The sequence below is a fragment of the Protopterus annectens genome, chromosome 3.part0 (assembly GCF_019279795.1).
Source record: "Protopterus annectens isolate FY-2018-M chromosome 3.part0, PAN1.0, whole genome shotgun sequence".
NCBI lineage: Eukaryota > Metazoa > Chordata > Ceratodontiformes > Protopteridae > Protopterus > Protopterus annectens.
In genome coordinates, this window is record NC_056731.1 from 174,688,238 (window position 1) to 174,706,384 (window position 18,147).

An 18,147-nucleotide genomic window follows, 5' to 3' on the forward strand; every position below is an offset into this window, starting at 1 on the left:
TTTTTCATCTTATATTGACATTTTCTGTGATGGTAATGACCTCATATCATGCCAAGGGGTTATGTTCAAATTTGTTATACCTCAATGATTGGACAAGGGTTGCCATGTTGATAAAATTTAATGCAAAGGTTTTGCCTCTCTGTTGCAATTTTAAGGGGTAGAACCATCCATCATCCAGGAAAAAAGAGGTCATTGTTCCTCTCTACTCATCACTCATTAGACCCATTATAGAGTACAATGCCCCTTTTGGAATGTACCTCACAAGACTTCTGCAGCAGCTAGAAAGGCCACAGAAGTACCTCACAAAGAGGATTATTGGCCTCAAACAAATGCCCTACACTGACCGTCTCAAAAAACTCCAGCTTTACTCCGTAGCATATCGCCTACTCCGAGGTGATCTCTGCCTAACATATAAAACTATGTCAAACCCAGAGCTGTTGGACATGCTACACCTAAAGAAATCCCAATCCCTCCAAGCTACATGCTCTAGGGACCTAAACCTTGTCACCACAATAAACAGGACACGCTGGAGGGATAGATTCCTGTCCAGAGACTTCCTATACTCTGGAACAAGCTACCCATCTATGTCAAGCAAAGTTCTTCATTAGCACTCTTCAAGAAAAATCTTGATGAGTGGATGGGAAATAGGAAATACACCCCGGCACAGGAAAATAACTTTCTTGGGTGGCGTAAGCTATGGTACCTTGCTGGCTAGGCTTACGTAGGCCCTTGGGACGATAGCCTAGTACCTACCTATGAACCATGCTGATGTGAGAACATTCACTGTAGCCATATCTCTCCAATTACATAATAAAGGTACTACAATGCCCTTACTTTTAGACTGCCTCTTATAAAAGTTTGAGTTTGTATTTTGCAATAACTTCATTTAATTTTTTTTTACTGCCTGTGTCTTACACATCACTGTCTTTATTTTTTGTTGGCTGTGTTAGTCGGACGTCTCAGAACCTGTTTTCAGGGGAGACTCGATGTGACTACATATAATTCTGACAAAGACAACTGGGGAATTTCCCTCTATTTTTTTATTGGCAAGTGTCATGGGCTCTTTTACATCTATCTGAGCTACCATCAACAGTTGTAGGTAAGTATTCTCAATGTCTCCTCCAAAGGATGACATCACAAGAGTTCTGGATTTAAATGTCAACACAGAGATATGAATCTACATTAAAAGGGTGGGGCTAAAACCCACAACAATCTTCCTTATACTGAAGGTGAGTTTGCTAACTGCAGAGACAATGACATTTTAAGATACTTTTGAATTTTAGATTTGAGTCAATAGTTTATTCAGTGTTTGTGTTCATACTGAGAACTGTAGTCCCAAGCCACATTTACTAGCTGAATTATGAAGCTGACCACCTGTACCTAATAACACACTCATAAAAAAAGCCTGAATTTGTAGTCTACCTAATAACACAGTCATAAAAAAGCCTGAATTTGTAGCCTAGACCTAGGTTTAAGATTTTTTGACCCTGTAGATAGAATAAGTGACCTAACTAATTATAAACTTTTTTCCTTAATGTTATAAAAGTCTAAACTGCAGCTACCCCTTATTTATTCAAAGTACACGCATAACACCACAGATAACATGACAAACAAGAGGAAATAATGCAAGGTTTCATAAAAAGCCAAGTATATGCCAAAAAAACTGAGAAACAGTTTAATGCAGCAAAGAAATAAAATAGTGCTCAAATCATGGTTACTCTGCATTTGACATTCTTGGGGTTAGATTAAATGGAAGGAAAAGCACTTCGTTTGGAGGAAAACTTGCCATCTGGGCAGAACTGCTCTTTACAATAACTAAATATGGTATTTACAGAACTTTTAAAAAGCAAAATTATAACACATAATTGAAGTAACCTTCTGTCATACTCAATCAGTTATGACTAGCTAGATCAACAAAGCACTCTGCAACTTTGTTTACTTTGCATGTTATTTATGAGGCATTATAGAGGGTACCATGCTAAAAAGTTACAGGTTTGTGCACCATGACATCTGTTGGCTGAAAATTTCTGCTGGATTATATGCTGGATACACAGTGTTTCTATGACAATCTGTAAACTACTACATTTCCTGAGCCATGTGATAATGGCTTTCCTTCACATATGTGAAGGTGTATTGCTCATTTGTTTTCTGTTTATTACTCCCTTGACTGTGGTATTTACTTGTGGTTGCTTGCTCATTACAGATTGATGCAACATGTTTAGCTTGCTTTAACTGTATTACACTTTTTCAGAGGCTACAGTGTCACAAAAAAGAGCCAGTACCGTTTTAATGTTTTTCTTAACTACTGCTGTTTGTTCTCAAACTGCACTGTGCTCAGAGTTTCAGAGTTTGGAGGTACTATCTCAAAAGCCTTCCATATGAAAAGGGATGCTAACCATGGCATTCAAACAATATCCCACACCTCCAGCATTTCCTGCTGGATCTCATCCATTCCTGCAGCTTCATTATACTGGAAATGTTTCATCATTATAGTGATCTCAAATGCCAAAATGATTCAGTTCCACCTGGATTCCATTGCTGCATCCATATCCAACACTTTCTCTTCACAGGAAGGCGTGTGCACTGGATTTAGGAATTTCTCGGAGAATCCCTTCCACCTTCTAACAATATTTCCAATCAAGACAAACATTTTTTCACCCATGTTGAAGAGATCCTCCGCAACATTCTCTTTCTTCCCTCAAATCATTGGATAGTATGCCAAAACCTCTGAGGCCATCTGAAAGTCATCCTCCATGACCTCAACAAACTCTTCCCATAACTGGGCTTCTACTTTGGCCACTGTTGCAGTTGTTGCTTTCTGGGCATGTTTGTACCCGTTAGTTAGATCAGGAGAACCCCAGTAGCACTACACAGAAACCCTCCTTTTTTAATCTTACAGTTTACTGTACCTTTAATGTCCACCAGCAGCTCTTTATGGTTACTGACATGACAAGCGATGGCCACCTTTTGGTCACAGCTTCTTTTTGCTACATCAACTACTGAGGTCTCGAACAGGGTCCAGTCAGATGTCACATTACCAACTTCCCCAGGAATATGGGAGAAGCCCTTTCTAGATGACAGAGTGGAGCTCATCACATATGGATGCATGGGACAGGTGTTCCCAGGACACCCACACTACATGTTTGTGATCTCAGGTCTACCTAGCCACTGCCCCAGCTGTCTGACTTAACTTACCAAAATTCAGTTAGCTATGCCTTGGGATCTCTCCTGACCCAAGTGCAAACATAAAATAAAATAAAGATAACTTCTCCCATACATAATACTGCCTTAGTGTTAGAAGTATATCTCAACACAACTTTAAGAATCACACAAGTGTTTCCAAAGTTCTAATTATAATCTAAATGGGAAATTCACTTTCCTCTGGAAAGCACATGTGTACAGATTTTACAGATTTGCTTTTTCCAAGCTTTTTTTAATAATAATATATTTTGAAATGTGTATTAAATATATCTGTATAGAGAATGAGGCCAGGAGGCACCCTTTTTCCCAGAATGCTTATTGTATTATGTATCCTGCTGTATGCAATTCCTTATTAGGAGTGATCTTGATACAAGGGACAGGATGAGAGGAGTTAACTGGAAAAATACAGTGGCTTCTATGAGCTGTCAACCTTTAATGACTGTGGCACTTCCTTCTCCAAAGACCTCTGGCCTTACATGCCATACCACAAGGGAAACTGAGGTAAAGCAACACCCTTTCATCACAGCAAAACAATGGTTCAGGTTGAATGGAGTGGATAAAACAAATAGGTCATGGGGACAACATGAGTCTGACAGCGAAGTGAATTACCCAGCAAAACAGAACAGGGAAGCAAATAAAAAATAGTTTAAGATACTTTTAAAAGGATGGAGGGAGAGTTTATTAGCAATTATACTGTGACTCATGCAAATGAAGCGAAATCCAGATTTCAGACTGCACATACTGTATGACATCAGATGTAAATCCTGTACTAACTAGTGCTAGAATAGCAGCTGCAGAAAAAAAGCTGTGAGCATTTTCCAAAGCCAGCAGACAGACACACAGACATAATACCATTACAGAAACTCAGCACTTGGAATGATGCATCCAAAAGCATAAATACAAATGTGATTCAAACTGCAAAACCCTAAAATCACTAATATCTAAGAAGAGATTCACCTTGTCATCCACTGTGCCAGAGTTCCAACTTTTCCTTCGTTAACCTCACATACTCACCATATAACCTCCTGTAAGCCCAATCAACAATTTCAGAAACAATTATACAGACTACAAATGAAAGTAATGGCTACTACTGACAACCTGGAAGATGTCAGAACTTCCTATGACACTCTTCAACTTTCACCTACATTCTCCTAGTAAACTTCAACAGTTATATACAAATTGCAAACTGAATCAAGCTAATGAATATTACTATAAACTTAAATATGTTAGAGCATGCTTTAAATATTAACACACTTTGTGGTAAATTCAGAAAAATGTTAAATAAAAAAAGAACCTTACTTTCTAAATTATTCAACCGATCAGTAACATCATATATGTAAACCTTCTCTTCCCAGCCTCCCTCAGTACTATAAAAATATCCTAGGAATATTAAACAATTGTATCAACAGTTTGGATAAAAAGAAACTCAGGGTGCACTTGTGTAGTTTACCCTGATCTCACACACAACACCAACAAAAACCAACAAAAAAATATATTGGCATACAATTTAACATAAAGGTTTTAAATATACACTTTAAATAAATAAACTGTACAGTAATAATACATCTTGAAGGAGTGTCTGACAATGTATTTTACTCATTTCAAATAATCCAGCAAATATTGTTGCTTAATTTGTCACAACAAAACATATTGTATGTATGTGTACATATATATATATATATATATATATATATATATATATATATATATATATATATATGTATATATATTTAATCAAACATTTTATTAGCCATTAGCCTGTTAATGACAGAAGTGTTACCTGCCGTACTACTGTCTACAACTTAAGACTGAACTCAGTTTGTTGCGGCAACCTATAAAACATAAGTCTAAGCATGGTAGCTCCTTCCTCCCTTCCCCTCTCCTGCTCATTAGGGTTGTAATGTAGAATTTGGCTTAAACATGTTCTCGCTTTAAGATAATGAGACAAACACTCAAATTGTTTTATGTGGGGTCTCGATCATGGATAGGTCCTCTGATAGCAAGAGATACTTATATGAAGATTGAAAACATCACTTTGGATAGCATTTTTCATTACTGACCTAAATTGTTGTGGTGTTTACCTTAAAAATAACAATGAAATTAAAAACTATAGATGAATTTTAGATGGATGCTTAGCTTCATTACTGGATCAGAGAAAGATTTGTCAAGTTAACCTTAATCAAACTGCTTAATCAAACAGATATGTAATCTAAGCAAATGAACTATCTATGAGCTAATTCTAACTTGGACATTTTAGTGCTCACTCAATTCAAGAAGTATTACCTAGGCTAGTTCAGTATATTTTTACACATTGTACCTACTATGACATTACAAGTTTCTAGAAAGTTTTACAGAAACCCGCAGTGTGTGGTGGTATTTTACAGATGGTGCTACTTTGTTATCCTTTCAGTGGAAGCAATAGCAGGCGGAAAATTAAATCAGATCATGCCAGATTTCAGACAATGGAAATATTGTGTAAACATTAAGCTTATGTGCTAAAGTGAAACATATGGCTCTTCTAAACTACATTTTACAGGTAGCTTACAAAGTTGCAAACAGAATAAAAAAAATCTGCATTCCAAGAGGAAAAGTGTACAAGTTACTTTAAGCACGATATCGCTTAGCAACAGAAACGTAAACGCATAGATCCTAAACGTTTTCAATAATATTATAAATGATGTTCCCTAAAGTACTTCCATATGAAGAGGCAGAGACTCTACTGGACTTAGGTGCACAACAAATTACTAATACTTAAAATGTAGAGACAGCCAAAGTTAATAAAAATAAACATTTTGTAATTGTATAGTTTATTTGATAAGAGGGTAAATGAACTGGGCTGAAGAACTTTTTCTGACCTGACTTTTGGACAAACAGAGACCCTGATTCTGCTAGCCCAATTTTGGTAGGAAATGAGGATACCTGAAGAAACCCCAAATTCATGCATGTGGTATGCAGAATGTTACAAAACTGTGTTGAATGTTTGACGCAAATGAGGTAAGATATACATGTAAAATCTGTATTATAAGGGATTTTCCACATACTTATTTAATAACACTAACACAATACATCAGTGGTAGACTATGGATTCCTGAGATACCCAAAATGATGATTACATTTTACTTCCAAAAGCAGATTGCATTTGGTTTGTTTGTGCATATAGTGATGTTTCACAACCATTCCATTCTGATAACAATACTAATAAAGGCCAGATGTTTGGAAACATTTTTGCTTTTAAGTCTAGATATTGTTTTTATGTTGAAATGCTAAAGAGTTAAACTTTTTAGTAGCTTCTTACTGAAGCTCCTGTCTTAGCTGTTGGTAAGGGAGCACTTTATCATTTTCTCTCACTTTGTCTCTATGCATATTATCAGACTGGCTGTCGAAAATACCTAAGTAGTCTGTAACTAACTATTGGACTGTTCATGCTCCAATATTACAACTATAACTGTAGCTCTTTAGCTAAGTGGGGACTTTCACAAACACTTTGAATTAACCTTACAGTCCTCAATACTCAGTGTATGTGGAGAGGTACAAATCACGCAGGCTGCTTTCTAAGTGCTACATTTGGTAAAATACATGTCACACCAATGCTTACTATTATTTCATAACAACTGTTCAGAAACAAATACTTTGGCAATGTAGGTTGCTTTCTAAGTGTTGCATTCAGTAAAATACATTTAACATAATTCTTTAGTATTATTCCATGGTCCTGTTCAGAAAAAGATACTTTTGACAATCCACTGGCAAATTTGAGACATCTGTAAGTTCTTAATCTTGACTACTAAAATGCAGTCAACATACCTAAGCAAAGATAATTTACACAAACACAGTAATCTGAAATCATTCTCCAACATGTACTGTACTCAATGACATCTCAGAAAGCCTGTAAGATGCCCTGACCATTATAAAAAAACATTCCTAAAAAGAAAATGTTCCCAGGAGATTCTGATTTTTAACACAGGATTTTAGTAGTAGTCGTCAAATAAACAATACTTTCCTTAGGCTTGTTTCTTTAGGTAGTATTACAACTTTTTCTCTTGCTGTTCTCTGTATGTCATTTTGCAGACAGGGATGTTTTCCCAGAAGAAAACAAGTCATTTTTGTCCATTGTTTAACAAATAAAAAAGAAGATACAAGAGAAAACAGAAAAAAAAAAAAAGATTCTTTAAAAAAAGTCCGAAAATGCATACGTATATAAAGGAAATTCAATACCTTAATTTCTAGCAGCTGTTCAAATTATCTAATATGGAATCCATCAGACTTTCACATACTAGAGATTAATGAGTACTTTGCCATCTTTAAAATAACATGTCCTTAAAGCATTTGCAATCAGACATATTTATATATCAAAGGAGTAGTTTTATAATATTGTATTGCCTAAAGAGCTATCCATTGACTTTGGGCAGTATCTCAGAAAAGAACCAATGGAACTGCACAGTGCAAAGAGCTTTAAATGATAATGACAGCTGTTTTTTACAGCAATCACTTGCTACAATCCAAGCTCCACAGCACTGATAATGAAAGTAATACATGCTGGCAAAGTTAATGTCTGTTATAACACATTTGTTATGCATGTGTTTGCAGGTAAAAATTTCAATAATTGCAATGAAATAAACCATGATCCCTGATGCATGCTGTCTGTACATTATACCTGTGTATGAGATACTGTTTCTTTAGAAATGGAAGCCACTGATCAGAAGCTTTGAACTCAGCCAAATGCCAAACTTGGTGCGACTCTAACAATTGGCTTTTGCAGTGCCTAGAAGAGGAGAAATTGTTTCTCCATTGCCCTGGGGTCCTGTTTTCTTATGCTGGGTAAATGTATAAAGATCATTATCCTTTAGTGGGATGTTGCAATCTTCTTCGACATTATCTGCTTGTATGCCTTTTCTGAATAAGGGTAGTGGTGGGGTAGGAGGAACATCTCCCATCTTCCCATCAAAAGGTCGATAAACATCTACTTCTGGAATAGGCGAGTCAGCAGTTTTTAGTAAATGCCCATAAACCATAGCATCGTCTATTACTGCATAAATATGGGACTCGTTATCTTTCCTTCCTTTTGGAAACTGTCCCGCTCTTGTAGGTGGCGCTGTGCTGATCCCAGCGTTGTATATACCAACAGGTGGAGCATCTGCTGTCTTTTTCCTGTGAAAATTAAAAATTAAAAAATTGTATGAACTATCTATAACTATTGTAACAGAAAATACTTCAAACATTTGTTTTGCATTTTTGTATTAAATTTCTACTTCTTCAACATATGAGTGTTTTTTTTTTAAGGTAAAAAAACAAGGAGGAGGACATTTTGCGAAGTTAAACACTTAAGGAAAACAAAACAGGTGTTTTAAATGTATTGTTTTGTGGAGTTTTTTATCTAATGCATGCACAAACTTGAATGATCAAGAACAACGGTAAACTTTAAGCTAAAAGCATATTGTTAAAGTTTCGACATATAATAATAATATTAATAATAATAAAAACAACACATCTATTGCATAAAACAGTTATAGCACAGTGTAGATTGCTACATTAACCATTAGTAAACAAAGCAGGGCATTTGCAAATACATATTTCACAGTAACAGATCGGATTATTCATGTCAATGTTTTGATTTAGCAACATTATAGTCACTGCAAAGTCAAACAAAACTGTTATTTCAAGATCAAACCCACTAGCATGTGCAATTGTCTCACTACGCCAGCAATAAGTTCCTTAAGTAGTCCCTGGAAAAGAAGGCTGATTGGGAAGGAGGTTAGAGTGAGCAACTGTGAGCCTGTCTTCCCTTTATGGAGTTTGTTGGTAATGACCACTTTTGCTGCAAATCTGACTGCATTTCGAGGGCTAGGGGTAGAACAGCCTACAGAGGCACCCAGCTTAGGGTACAGTGTAGGAGAAAGCGCTGACATTAATCTGTTCCAGAATGTAGTATGCAAGAATATGTCCAGGGGACTGTACTACAGATAAATGACCTACAGTACATCCATGCATTTGAGATAGCCCTTAGATTTCCAGCAGTCTACAGAATGACGAAATAGGTACTGCCATGAAGGTGAGCAGCTATGCCAAGATTGAAGGAGGTGCAGAGGTAATGTGGGAAGATGGAGACCAGAGTAGCACGTGAAAAGAAACCAAGATACTATAAAAATGCAATTTTCTTTACATGTCATACGGCAAAAAATTCCATAATTCAGAACTAGAGTACCTTGTGGACTTTCAGTGTTTGCTATATAGTAACGCAAATTGCAAGCCATTAAGAACACATTTAATATCTATAGCTGAGAACAGTACAGGAGTGGAATAAATCTACATATATTCTGCAGAAAAAACTGCATCGATTTATCTGTTTTAATAATGTTTATTTCTCTAGAGAGAAGAGGAATGAAGGTCAGCAGGACTAAGAATATGTGTGTGTGAATGAGAGGGAGGATAGAGGAATGGTGAGGATGCAAGGAGTAGAGGTGGCAAAGGTGGATGAGTTTAAATACTTGGGATCAACAGTTCAGTATAATAGTGAGTGTGGAAGAGAGGCGAAGAAGAGAGTACAGGCGGGATGGAGTGGGTGGAGAAGAGTGTCAGGAGTGATTTGTGACAGGCAAGCACCAGTAAGAGTGAAAGGGAAGGTCTACAAGAGGGTAGTGAGACCAACTATGTTACATGGGTTGGAGACAGTGGCATTGACAAAAAGGCAGGCATCAGAGCTGGATGTGGCAGAGATAAAGATGTTAAGATTTGCACTGGGTGTGACGAGGGTGGACAGGATTAGGAATAAGTATATTAGAGGGTCAGCCCAGGTTGGAAGGTTTGGTGACAAAGCCAGAGAGGCGAGATTGTGTTGGCTTGGACATGTGCTGAGGAGGGATGCTGAGTAAATTGGGAAAAAGATGCTAAGGATGAAGCTACCAGGTAAGAGGAAAAGAGGAAGGCCTAAGATAAGGTTTATGGATGTGGTGAGAGAGGACATGCAGGTGGTTGGTGTGACAGAGCAAGATGCAGAGGACAGGAAGAAATGGAAACAGATGATCCGCTGTGGCAACCCCTAACGGGAACAGCCGAAAGAAAAAGATGATGATGATATCCAGCATAAAGAAATGCATCGATTTATCTGTTTTAATGTTTGTTTTAATGTTTTATTAATTTTCTTTTATCAGGAAAAGTATATGGAACTACCATAATTTATTTCCAGCACATCCATGTAGACGGGGCTAGAAGACTGAAAATATCAATAATGCAACATCTATAACTTATAATAAAATATGCAGACAAGTAGATATGCATTTTAATTATAGTTACAATTAAATACATAGATCAAACATCACAATAACTTAGATTTATAAATCCTCATGCATCCCTTATGTTGTTATAATGTTATAAAAATACAGCCCTAGGTGCTTCACTGCTGGCCAGTTTATTTTCCGAAAAGACCTGACATCACATTTAATTAAATGTGTAAACATTTAAAAGTCATCTGGCAAGTCTGTGAATGACATAGGATGTTTACTGGATTACTCCCTTAGACAAGAACCTTTCATAATTACTCAAAAAACCAAATGAACACTGAAATAAATTACAACATCCGGTACCCAAATCAGCACATATACTTCAGTTATCCAAAATTTATTGACACGTCTAAAAAACTTTACAAGATAAGCACCCATTTATTTGGAAGTGGGGTATGGTTTGATTAGTTTTGCTTGGGGTGTGTATTTTTAAATGTTACAGTGACACGAAGGGACTCTGGCTGACAAAGTTCGCAGATGATTGCAACTTGGGAGCTATTATTAACTCAAGTGGAGCTCCAGGTGCCCAAAAAGACCAGTACCAACAGCTGAGAAATATCACTAAATGATTTATTAAAATCAACAAGCAACAAAAACAGCAAGTGATAGCAGTTTAACACTTTCGTCTAGGTAAAGACTTCTTCAGAACTGCTAGTACATCCACTATTTCACTTAAATTCTCCCAAAATCAACAGATGTGATCAAACCCACCAATGGAACTCCAGTGTCGACTTTCAAAAAATTGTGTGAGAAACTATGTTAAAATCCAAGATACAAGCATGATAATACATGCATACAATACCAACAGAATTCACTAATGAACAGCAGCATTATACAAATACAAATATATGTTAAACTCAGGAATGTAAATTAAAACAAATTATGTGTAAACTCCAGAACATTTAAACCACATTGTATCTGTAATAATCACCCCTCCAGACTTGAGAATGGGGGTGATGGAACTACTTTCATTGAGGCTTGTGGGAGATAAAGCATCACATGTAAGAATCCATTTGAGTTCCTTTTTTTTAAATTATCCTCAGTGCAGACACCCCTTAGATCACTGTCCATGTGGTCAATCACCACAAACTTGAAAAAATGTCCCTCACAAGAAGAGCTGTGTCTGTAAAGAGCATTAGTAGACCTTTCCCTCCTAATGTCATTTAAATGCTCATAAATTCTCTCCTTTAACATCCGACAGGTCTTCCCAATGTAAAGAGCCTTGCATTTATGGCAAAGGACACCATACACAACTCACCTAGATAGGCAATTGAAATGCCTTTTCACTTCTATTTTCTTATGCCTAATAAAGATTGAATCACAGCACTGGCTATGTTGGCAATAGTTGCAATGGTTGCACTTAAACACACCCTTTGGTCTATTTGAACCCATATTGTCCCTTTTCATCTCCAATATACTCTTGAAACACACACCTTTCCTAAAAACAGTTTTTGGTTTGGTACCAAATAATTCAACATCTTCTTTAATAGCGGTGACAACTGGCCAGAATTTAACTACTTGAACAATTTCCTGACTATTCACTGAAAAGGTAATGACCATAAAATGTTCGTAAGGCATCTCAACTGTTTGAATACCATTGTTGCCATTTTGATCCGTAACTGATTCAACATGCGGGCCTTTTTAGATAGGGAGTAAAGGTTGGTAAAAACCTTTGTTCCTTTTACCAAGGACTTTGCATCCTTGACAGATACCAATAATTCCAAAGGGTAACCCCTTCTGTTGAACATGTCAAGAAGCTCATCTATCTCCTGTCCAAATGTGGTGTCATCTGACACCATACGAGCCAGTCGCAGAGTGTAGTCAAAGATATCTGTGAGGTGGATGTTGCAAATGATCAGTGTTTAGCTGTTTCCACAGAGAAGAAAGTGAGTGAGTCTGTTGAAGTTTTGTAGATAACAGAACTGTCCTCAGGAGGGGTTTGCAGATGATGTTTTGTTAAAAAAGAAGTAAGCAGATGACAATTCTGTTGCTTCATGGGGGTGAGATGGCAGATAGCTTTTTTGGAAGTGTTGAGAATGGTAAAGTGAGAAAGGAACCAGATGAGCTGGTGGCAGAGAAAGCAGCAGTTAAAACGCATGTAACAGTGACAAGTAAGTGAGGAAAGCAGCAACAAACTAAGGTGATGTCTGTTTTTTTTGGCATCAGAAAATGCAGTAATATACAGTAGTGACAGGCAAAAAAGGAGAGCAGCAACAAACTGTAAATAAAACTGCTTTTAAAAAGAAGAGAAGACCAACTGTGAGAATAAGAACAAAATATGACACTAATACACATATTATGTATGGGACAATTTGCTAACTTCTGGGCTTTAAAACTCAAGAAATTCTGTCTTTTATATGTACTGGGACTGTTTGTGACTTAAAATCTGAAACTGATGGACTGATGATGAAATTTTTGGAACTGTGCAACAAACAGGACATTTTATCCATGGAACAATTCTTTGTTTTCTGGTAGTAATTTAAATGTTTAAAAAATGTTATTTTGCAGTTTAGAACTGATGAATTGGAAGAAGATAATGTTAAACAAATCCAGGCAGGGTCTTGTGTGAAACTGTTGATAACATTGTGAAAGTTAATGAGATGAGAAAAACTTATGGAATAGAGGGTGGAGGTTTGAAGCTGTTTTGAAAAATGAAAAAAAAAACATGTTGAAACACTTGCCATGTGTTATTTTGTGGCGGTCATAGAGGAACATTAAGATATGCTGGTCATATTTTTTGAGGAGACTTTTCTCATTTAATTAATGACTATGACAATGTACAATATAACTAGTGTGGGGAGAAAGGACATACAAGGTGTCTGAATGCATGTTGTGCAAAACAAAGGGATACTTCTGGATGGATTGTCAAGAGCAAACAGTAAATAATGAAAACAAAGGGGAAAGGGAAGCAAATATACATGAGGAAGGACAACAAGAGGCTGGGGGAGAGGGTGAAAAAAAATGAAGAAGAAACTGCAGAAGAAGAAAATATAGAGAGAAAAACAAGGAAGGACAGAGAGAGAGCACATGCAGGAAGACAGATCAGGAAAAAGACTGATACTAATATTTTTTGAAGTTCTAGCCAGAGAAAAATCTGATTTGAGGATGAAGGATTATTTATACATAAACCCATGAAACATATTCAAATGGGAAAAGAGTAACAATAAGAAAAGAAACATTTTAAAATATTTCCGCCAAACTTAAGAAGGAAAAGCAACACTTTTAGAGCAGTTTCAGTAAATGTGAACAGTATTATTAACACTGTATGAAGGATAGGGATACTGGAATGATATGCTAAATGTGATGTGGATGTTATTCTGTTAGAGGATGTAAGATTCCTGACAAGTGAAGAAAGACTGCTAACAAAACAATTGTGGAGTGAAAATATAATTTGGAACTTAGAAGTGAATGTTATTCTGGACTGGCTGAGTTTTGTTAAAAAAAAAAAAAAACTGTGAAAATACTAGACGTAATGCTGGTAAGGATGGGAGGTCAACTGTTGTGTATATGAGGTGGCGAGACGAGTTAATAGACTTACGGCATTATATGCATATATTAACTATCAGGGAAAGAGAGAATCTGTTTCAGCAAATATTAGACTACGTGGTGGTTAACAAGAAAATTATAACTATAGGGGGCTTTAACTGTGATTTAAGGGGAAATGTAAAAAGAAAGGAAAAGATGTAAAAAAAAAAAAAAAAACAGAAGTGATAAAATGTAGTAAATTAGCTGTGTGGAACCAAAGTCAATGGACTTATAGAAGAGGGGCACATAGATCCGAAATTGATTATTTTATTTTATTGTAAGGCTTAGGGGTAGCAGATGGTTATATAGTTGTGACGCATTTTTGGACCATTTAGCAATATGGATGGAGGTGATGGAAGAAAGGTGTATATTAAAATAGAAAAGGGAATAAAAAGAATAAATGAGAAATTATGGGATGAAATTGGAGAGTGGGAAGCACTGCAGTTATGGAAGCATCATATAACCATGAAGAGATTCTATAAAAACTGGTCTGAATGGCAAATAGAATTTAAAAAGAAGTATAAAAAGTGCTTTTTCAATGGCAGGCTGAGGTAAGAAAGAAAGGGAGAGAGAAAGTGATGTTTAGGAAAATGTAAAGAAATGTGTTAGAACATTTAGAGAATAATACAAGAGGCTATTATGACATGGAAAATATATAAAAGAAATTAAGAAAAAAATAAGCCATTACTGTTTAGGAAGAGATATCATTTACAAGGGAGAAGGAAGGAGATATATGCATATTTGCGTAAAATAGTAAAGGAAGATATTAGTATAATTAAAAAAGTGAAAAATGTAAAAGGAGAAGTAAAAAGAACACAAAAGCAAATCAGCATGTGGAAAACATGTTTAAGACTAAAAAGAAAGAAAATAAAACAGAACGTAAGGTAAAAAAAAATCCAAGATGAGTATTATTAATTTAATTGGATGACATACTTAGGAAAGTAAACGCTGATTCAGTATCAGGTGCAGATTGTATATGGTATGGAATGTATAAGAAATTAATGGACTGGCAACTGGAAATCTACTGAATGAATGGTTGTTTATGAAGAGTTATGTAGTGGGATATTAAAATTAATATGGAAGAAAGATGAGAAAAATTAAAAACGGAGGTGCATCACACTAAATAAAACAGATTATAACATTTTTATGATAATACAGAGGAGAATGGAAGAAAGGACAAGAGATTTATAGAAGAAAATATATATGGTATAAAGGTAAGGGATGTCAAGAATTCTTACTGGTTGTGAGAGAAACTGTAGATGTTATAAGTAAAAGGGAGAATGTGAAACTTATGATAGGTCTTTCGCAAGGCATTTGGTACAGTAAGACATGATGCTTTGTGGGATGCTACGGAGAAATATAGAACAGATAGCAGAATTAGGAGTGTGTGTATATCAGTACATCATAATAAGAGATTGCAAGTGTTAGTGAATGGGTGGCTGAGTGAAACAATATGCATGAAGTGTGGTGTAAGACAAGGATATCCATAAGTGGAATATTGCTTACATTAGTAAGGAATACAAAAGTGAGTGAAGCAGCTAATAAAATGAAAGAGGCTAAATATGTGGTGCAAAAGGAGGCATTGGTTCCAACCGTTTTTGACACAAGCTATAATATAGTTGTAGTTACTAAAAATAAAATATTAATGAGAGAAGCATTGGTTTGTCTGAATGGATGTTTAAAGGAAACAGGAATGATTTTGAATAAAGATAAAAGATAGGGTTTATGGGATGTGGTAAAAATGGGGGTAGTTTTCAATAAATGAGGTGTCTGCTAGGGATAACAGTTGGAAAAATGATGTAGTTATGATGCAATGTGAGAGTTTAATAAAAGAAATGAAAAAAATATGTCGTCTGTGGAAGACTTCTAGATTATCATTCTGGAAAAAGATGTATCTAGTAAATGTATTAATGGAAAAATAGTGTATATATATATGTATATATATATATATATATATATATATATATAAATCAAGCAAAAACAAAGTACTCCCAACAAAGCTAACGCCTCACCACAGAAAATGAAGAAAATAGTAAGTCCAACAACAGCACCACATATGAGGCGACCAGGCTCACTTGAATTATCCAGAATAATCAAAGGATGTATAAAAGCAAAGATCTTTTATTCACATAAATCCAACAGGTTAGCGCTTTCACGTACTGCTTCCTCAGACCTTAAAAATTCAAATGCTGCAGTTGCACTCTAAGTACTGCAACAGTCAAGGGCAAGCCCTTCACTTAACCATTTAAAGGGAAACAACTTCATTTTCTACCTGCTGCCAGATAACACAATATAAAACAATAAATATACATACTTTATCCCTAAACATTGACACTAAAAAACTGTCATTATAACAGATATAACAATACATAATCAAAACCTTAAATGAAACACTACACGTATTGTTATTGGGCATACATGCATCAGGGCTGGTAACCCGGTACGTAAAAATCAACTACCAATCATTAGCGGACCGGAGTTCCGCTGTGGTGACCCCTAACCAGGAAAAGCCGAAAGACCCAAACGAACAAAAATTCTGGGAGATGATGAGAATACGAAAAGGAGAAATAATATGTAAATGAAGATATTAAAAATTATCAAGAAAAATATTAACACTGAAAATAAAAATTGATGACACAGAGAAAAATAGAAAGATGTGGTATAATAATGTAATAGAACATTATTATTATGCAAGTCCAAGGGAAAATGTACCAGTAAATGTGATTAAACTGTTAAAATAAGGAAAAAGTGGAAGATAGTAGAGTGTTAGGATTTCCTATGGGAACTGGTAATAAGTTACAAGTAAAGGGGAATATGCATATAAAAAGTTGAAAGTGTACATCTCTTTTGTGAGGAGGAAGAGACAACAGAGCATGTTTTTTGAAATGTAAAAGTGTGGTGAAATTCTGGAAATAAGTTGTGTGAAGAAATATTTTATGAATATTACTATCAAAATATAAATAATGGGATTATGTAAGGATATTATAAAAATAAGAAGAAAGAAAACGCAAAAGCTAGATAAGAATTTATTTAATGTAATATGGGTTATTTGGGATTTAAGACTGAATTAATTTTTTGTTTTTATGGGAAGGATTTTGACAGAGATATTGTGAAAAAATAGGTTATGTTTGTGGAAGAAGGAGTGCAAATCAATTAAGCAAGAACAATAAGGATGTTAAAACAATAATTAATAGCAAAAAAATAGAAAAGTGTATACAATTGCCTGTAAATATGTACATTTTTAAATAATGTTTTTATGGTGTGTTAAATGAAGGACCCCTACTCTTTTTGATAGGTGCTGTCGGATCTTTTACTTCCACCTGAACTACCATCAACTAACACAGATGGAACCTCAGCTTGAAAACAGCAGGAAAGATAACTCAAATGGATGAAGTCCTGACCATGCCAAGGAAAACTGTCCTCAAAAAAAAAAAAAAACGTACAGTACACTACAAAAGAAATTTTATTGTGGAATAAAATTTCTTCTGTAGTGTCCTGTATGACTTATTTTGATGGAACCTCAGTTTAACATCTCACACAAAGAATGACATACCAAGGAGTGTAACAAGCACGTTATACTCCACTGCAGTGTCAGCAATCAATCTACCTGCTGCAGGAAAAGAACCCACAGCCTTCTACACCAAAGGTACATGTGCTACCTGCTGTACCACTGTCACTGGAAAGTAAACCACTTTTTGTTTAAAAGAGCCTTTTTGTAAATGTAGGACCCATATCAGTGTCTACAAAATAGTTATGAGGTTTGATAATATCCATTAATAATTTAACATCAGATTTAGTATAGTTTTTAAAATCACAGATTATTAACCGATCTGTACAGTACAATCAGTACAATAAAATCAATGTTTAGCATGATTATGAATATCACATCTATTCAATAATTCTTCAGGGTAATAAGTTTTAATAATCCTATAAATATTCCCAATGTCATCTTTACAAACAATATATAGAATCCTGCTAACTTCATAGGCTACCAAATCCAAAACAGTGATAGAATTTGCAACCTAACATTTAACTCCATTACAACAATTCGGCCAAATTAATAATACCAAAATTCCCTTTTCCTAAAAAAATAATTTAGGTTTGAGTGAGATAAGAAATTATTATTCTGAAAACAAATAAAATGTAC

General features: G+C 35.4%; 1 protein-coding gene and 1 long non-coding RNA gene across 2 annotated transcripts in view; both read right to left on the minus strand.

Annotated features, from left to right (window-relative positions):
- Positions 1-1,043: 1,043 nt before the first annotated feature.
- On the minus strand, positions 1,044-4,119 carry LOC122796303. The gene is made up of 2 exons (XR_006363958.1): positions 1,423-4,119; positions 1,044-1,380 (listed from the first exon to the last, which is right to left on the minus strand). It is a non-coding gene; the product is annotated as an uncharacterized LOC122796303 (long non-coding RNA).
- An 823-nt stretch (positions 4,120-4,942) lies between these two features.
- The window catches only part of CDCP1 (CUB domain containing protein 1), a 630,505-nt gene continuing 617,300 nt past the window's right edge, over positions 4,943-18,147 (minus strand). Inside the window, exon 7 of the mRNA XM_044065523.1 lies at positions 4,943-8,346. Within this exon, the coding sequence (XP_043921458.1) occupies positions 7,938-8,346 (409 nt within the window). The 3' untranslated portion in view covers positions 4,943-7,937. The remainder of the gene's footprint in view (positions 8,347-18,147) is intronic.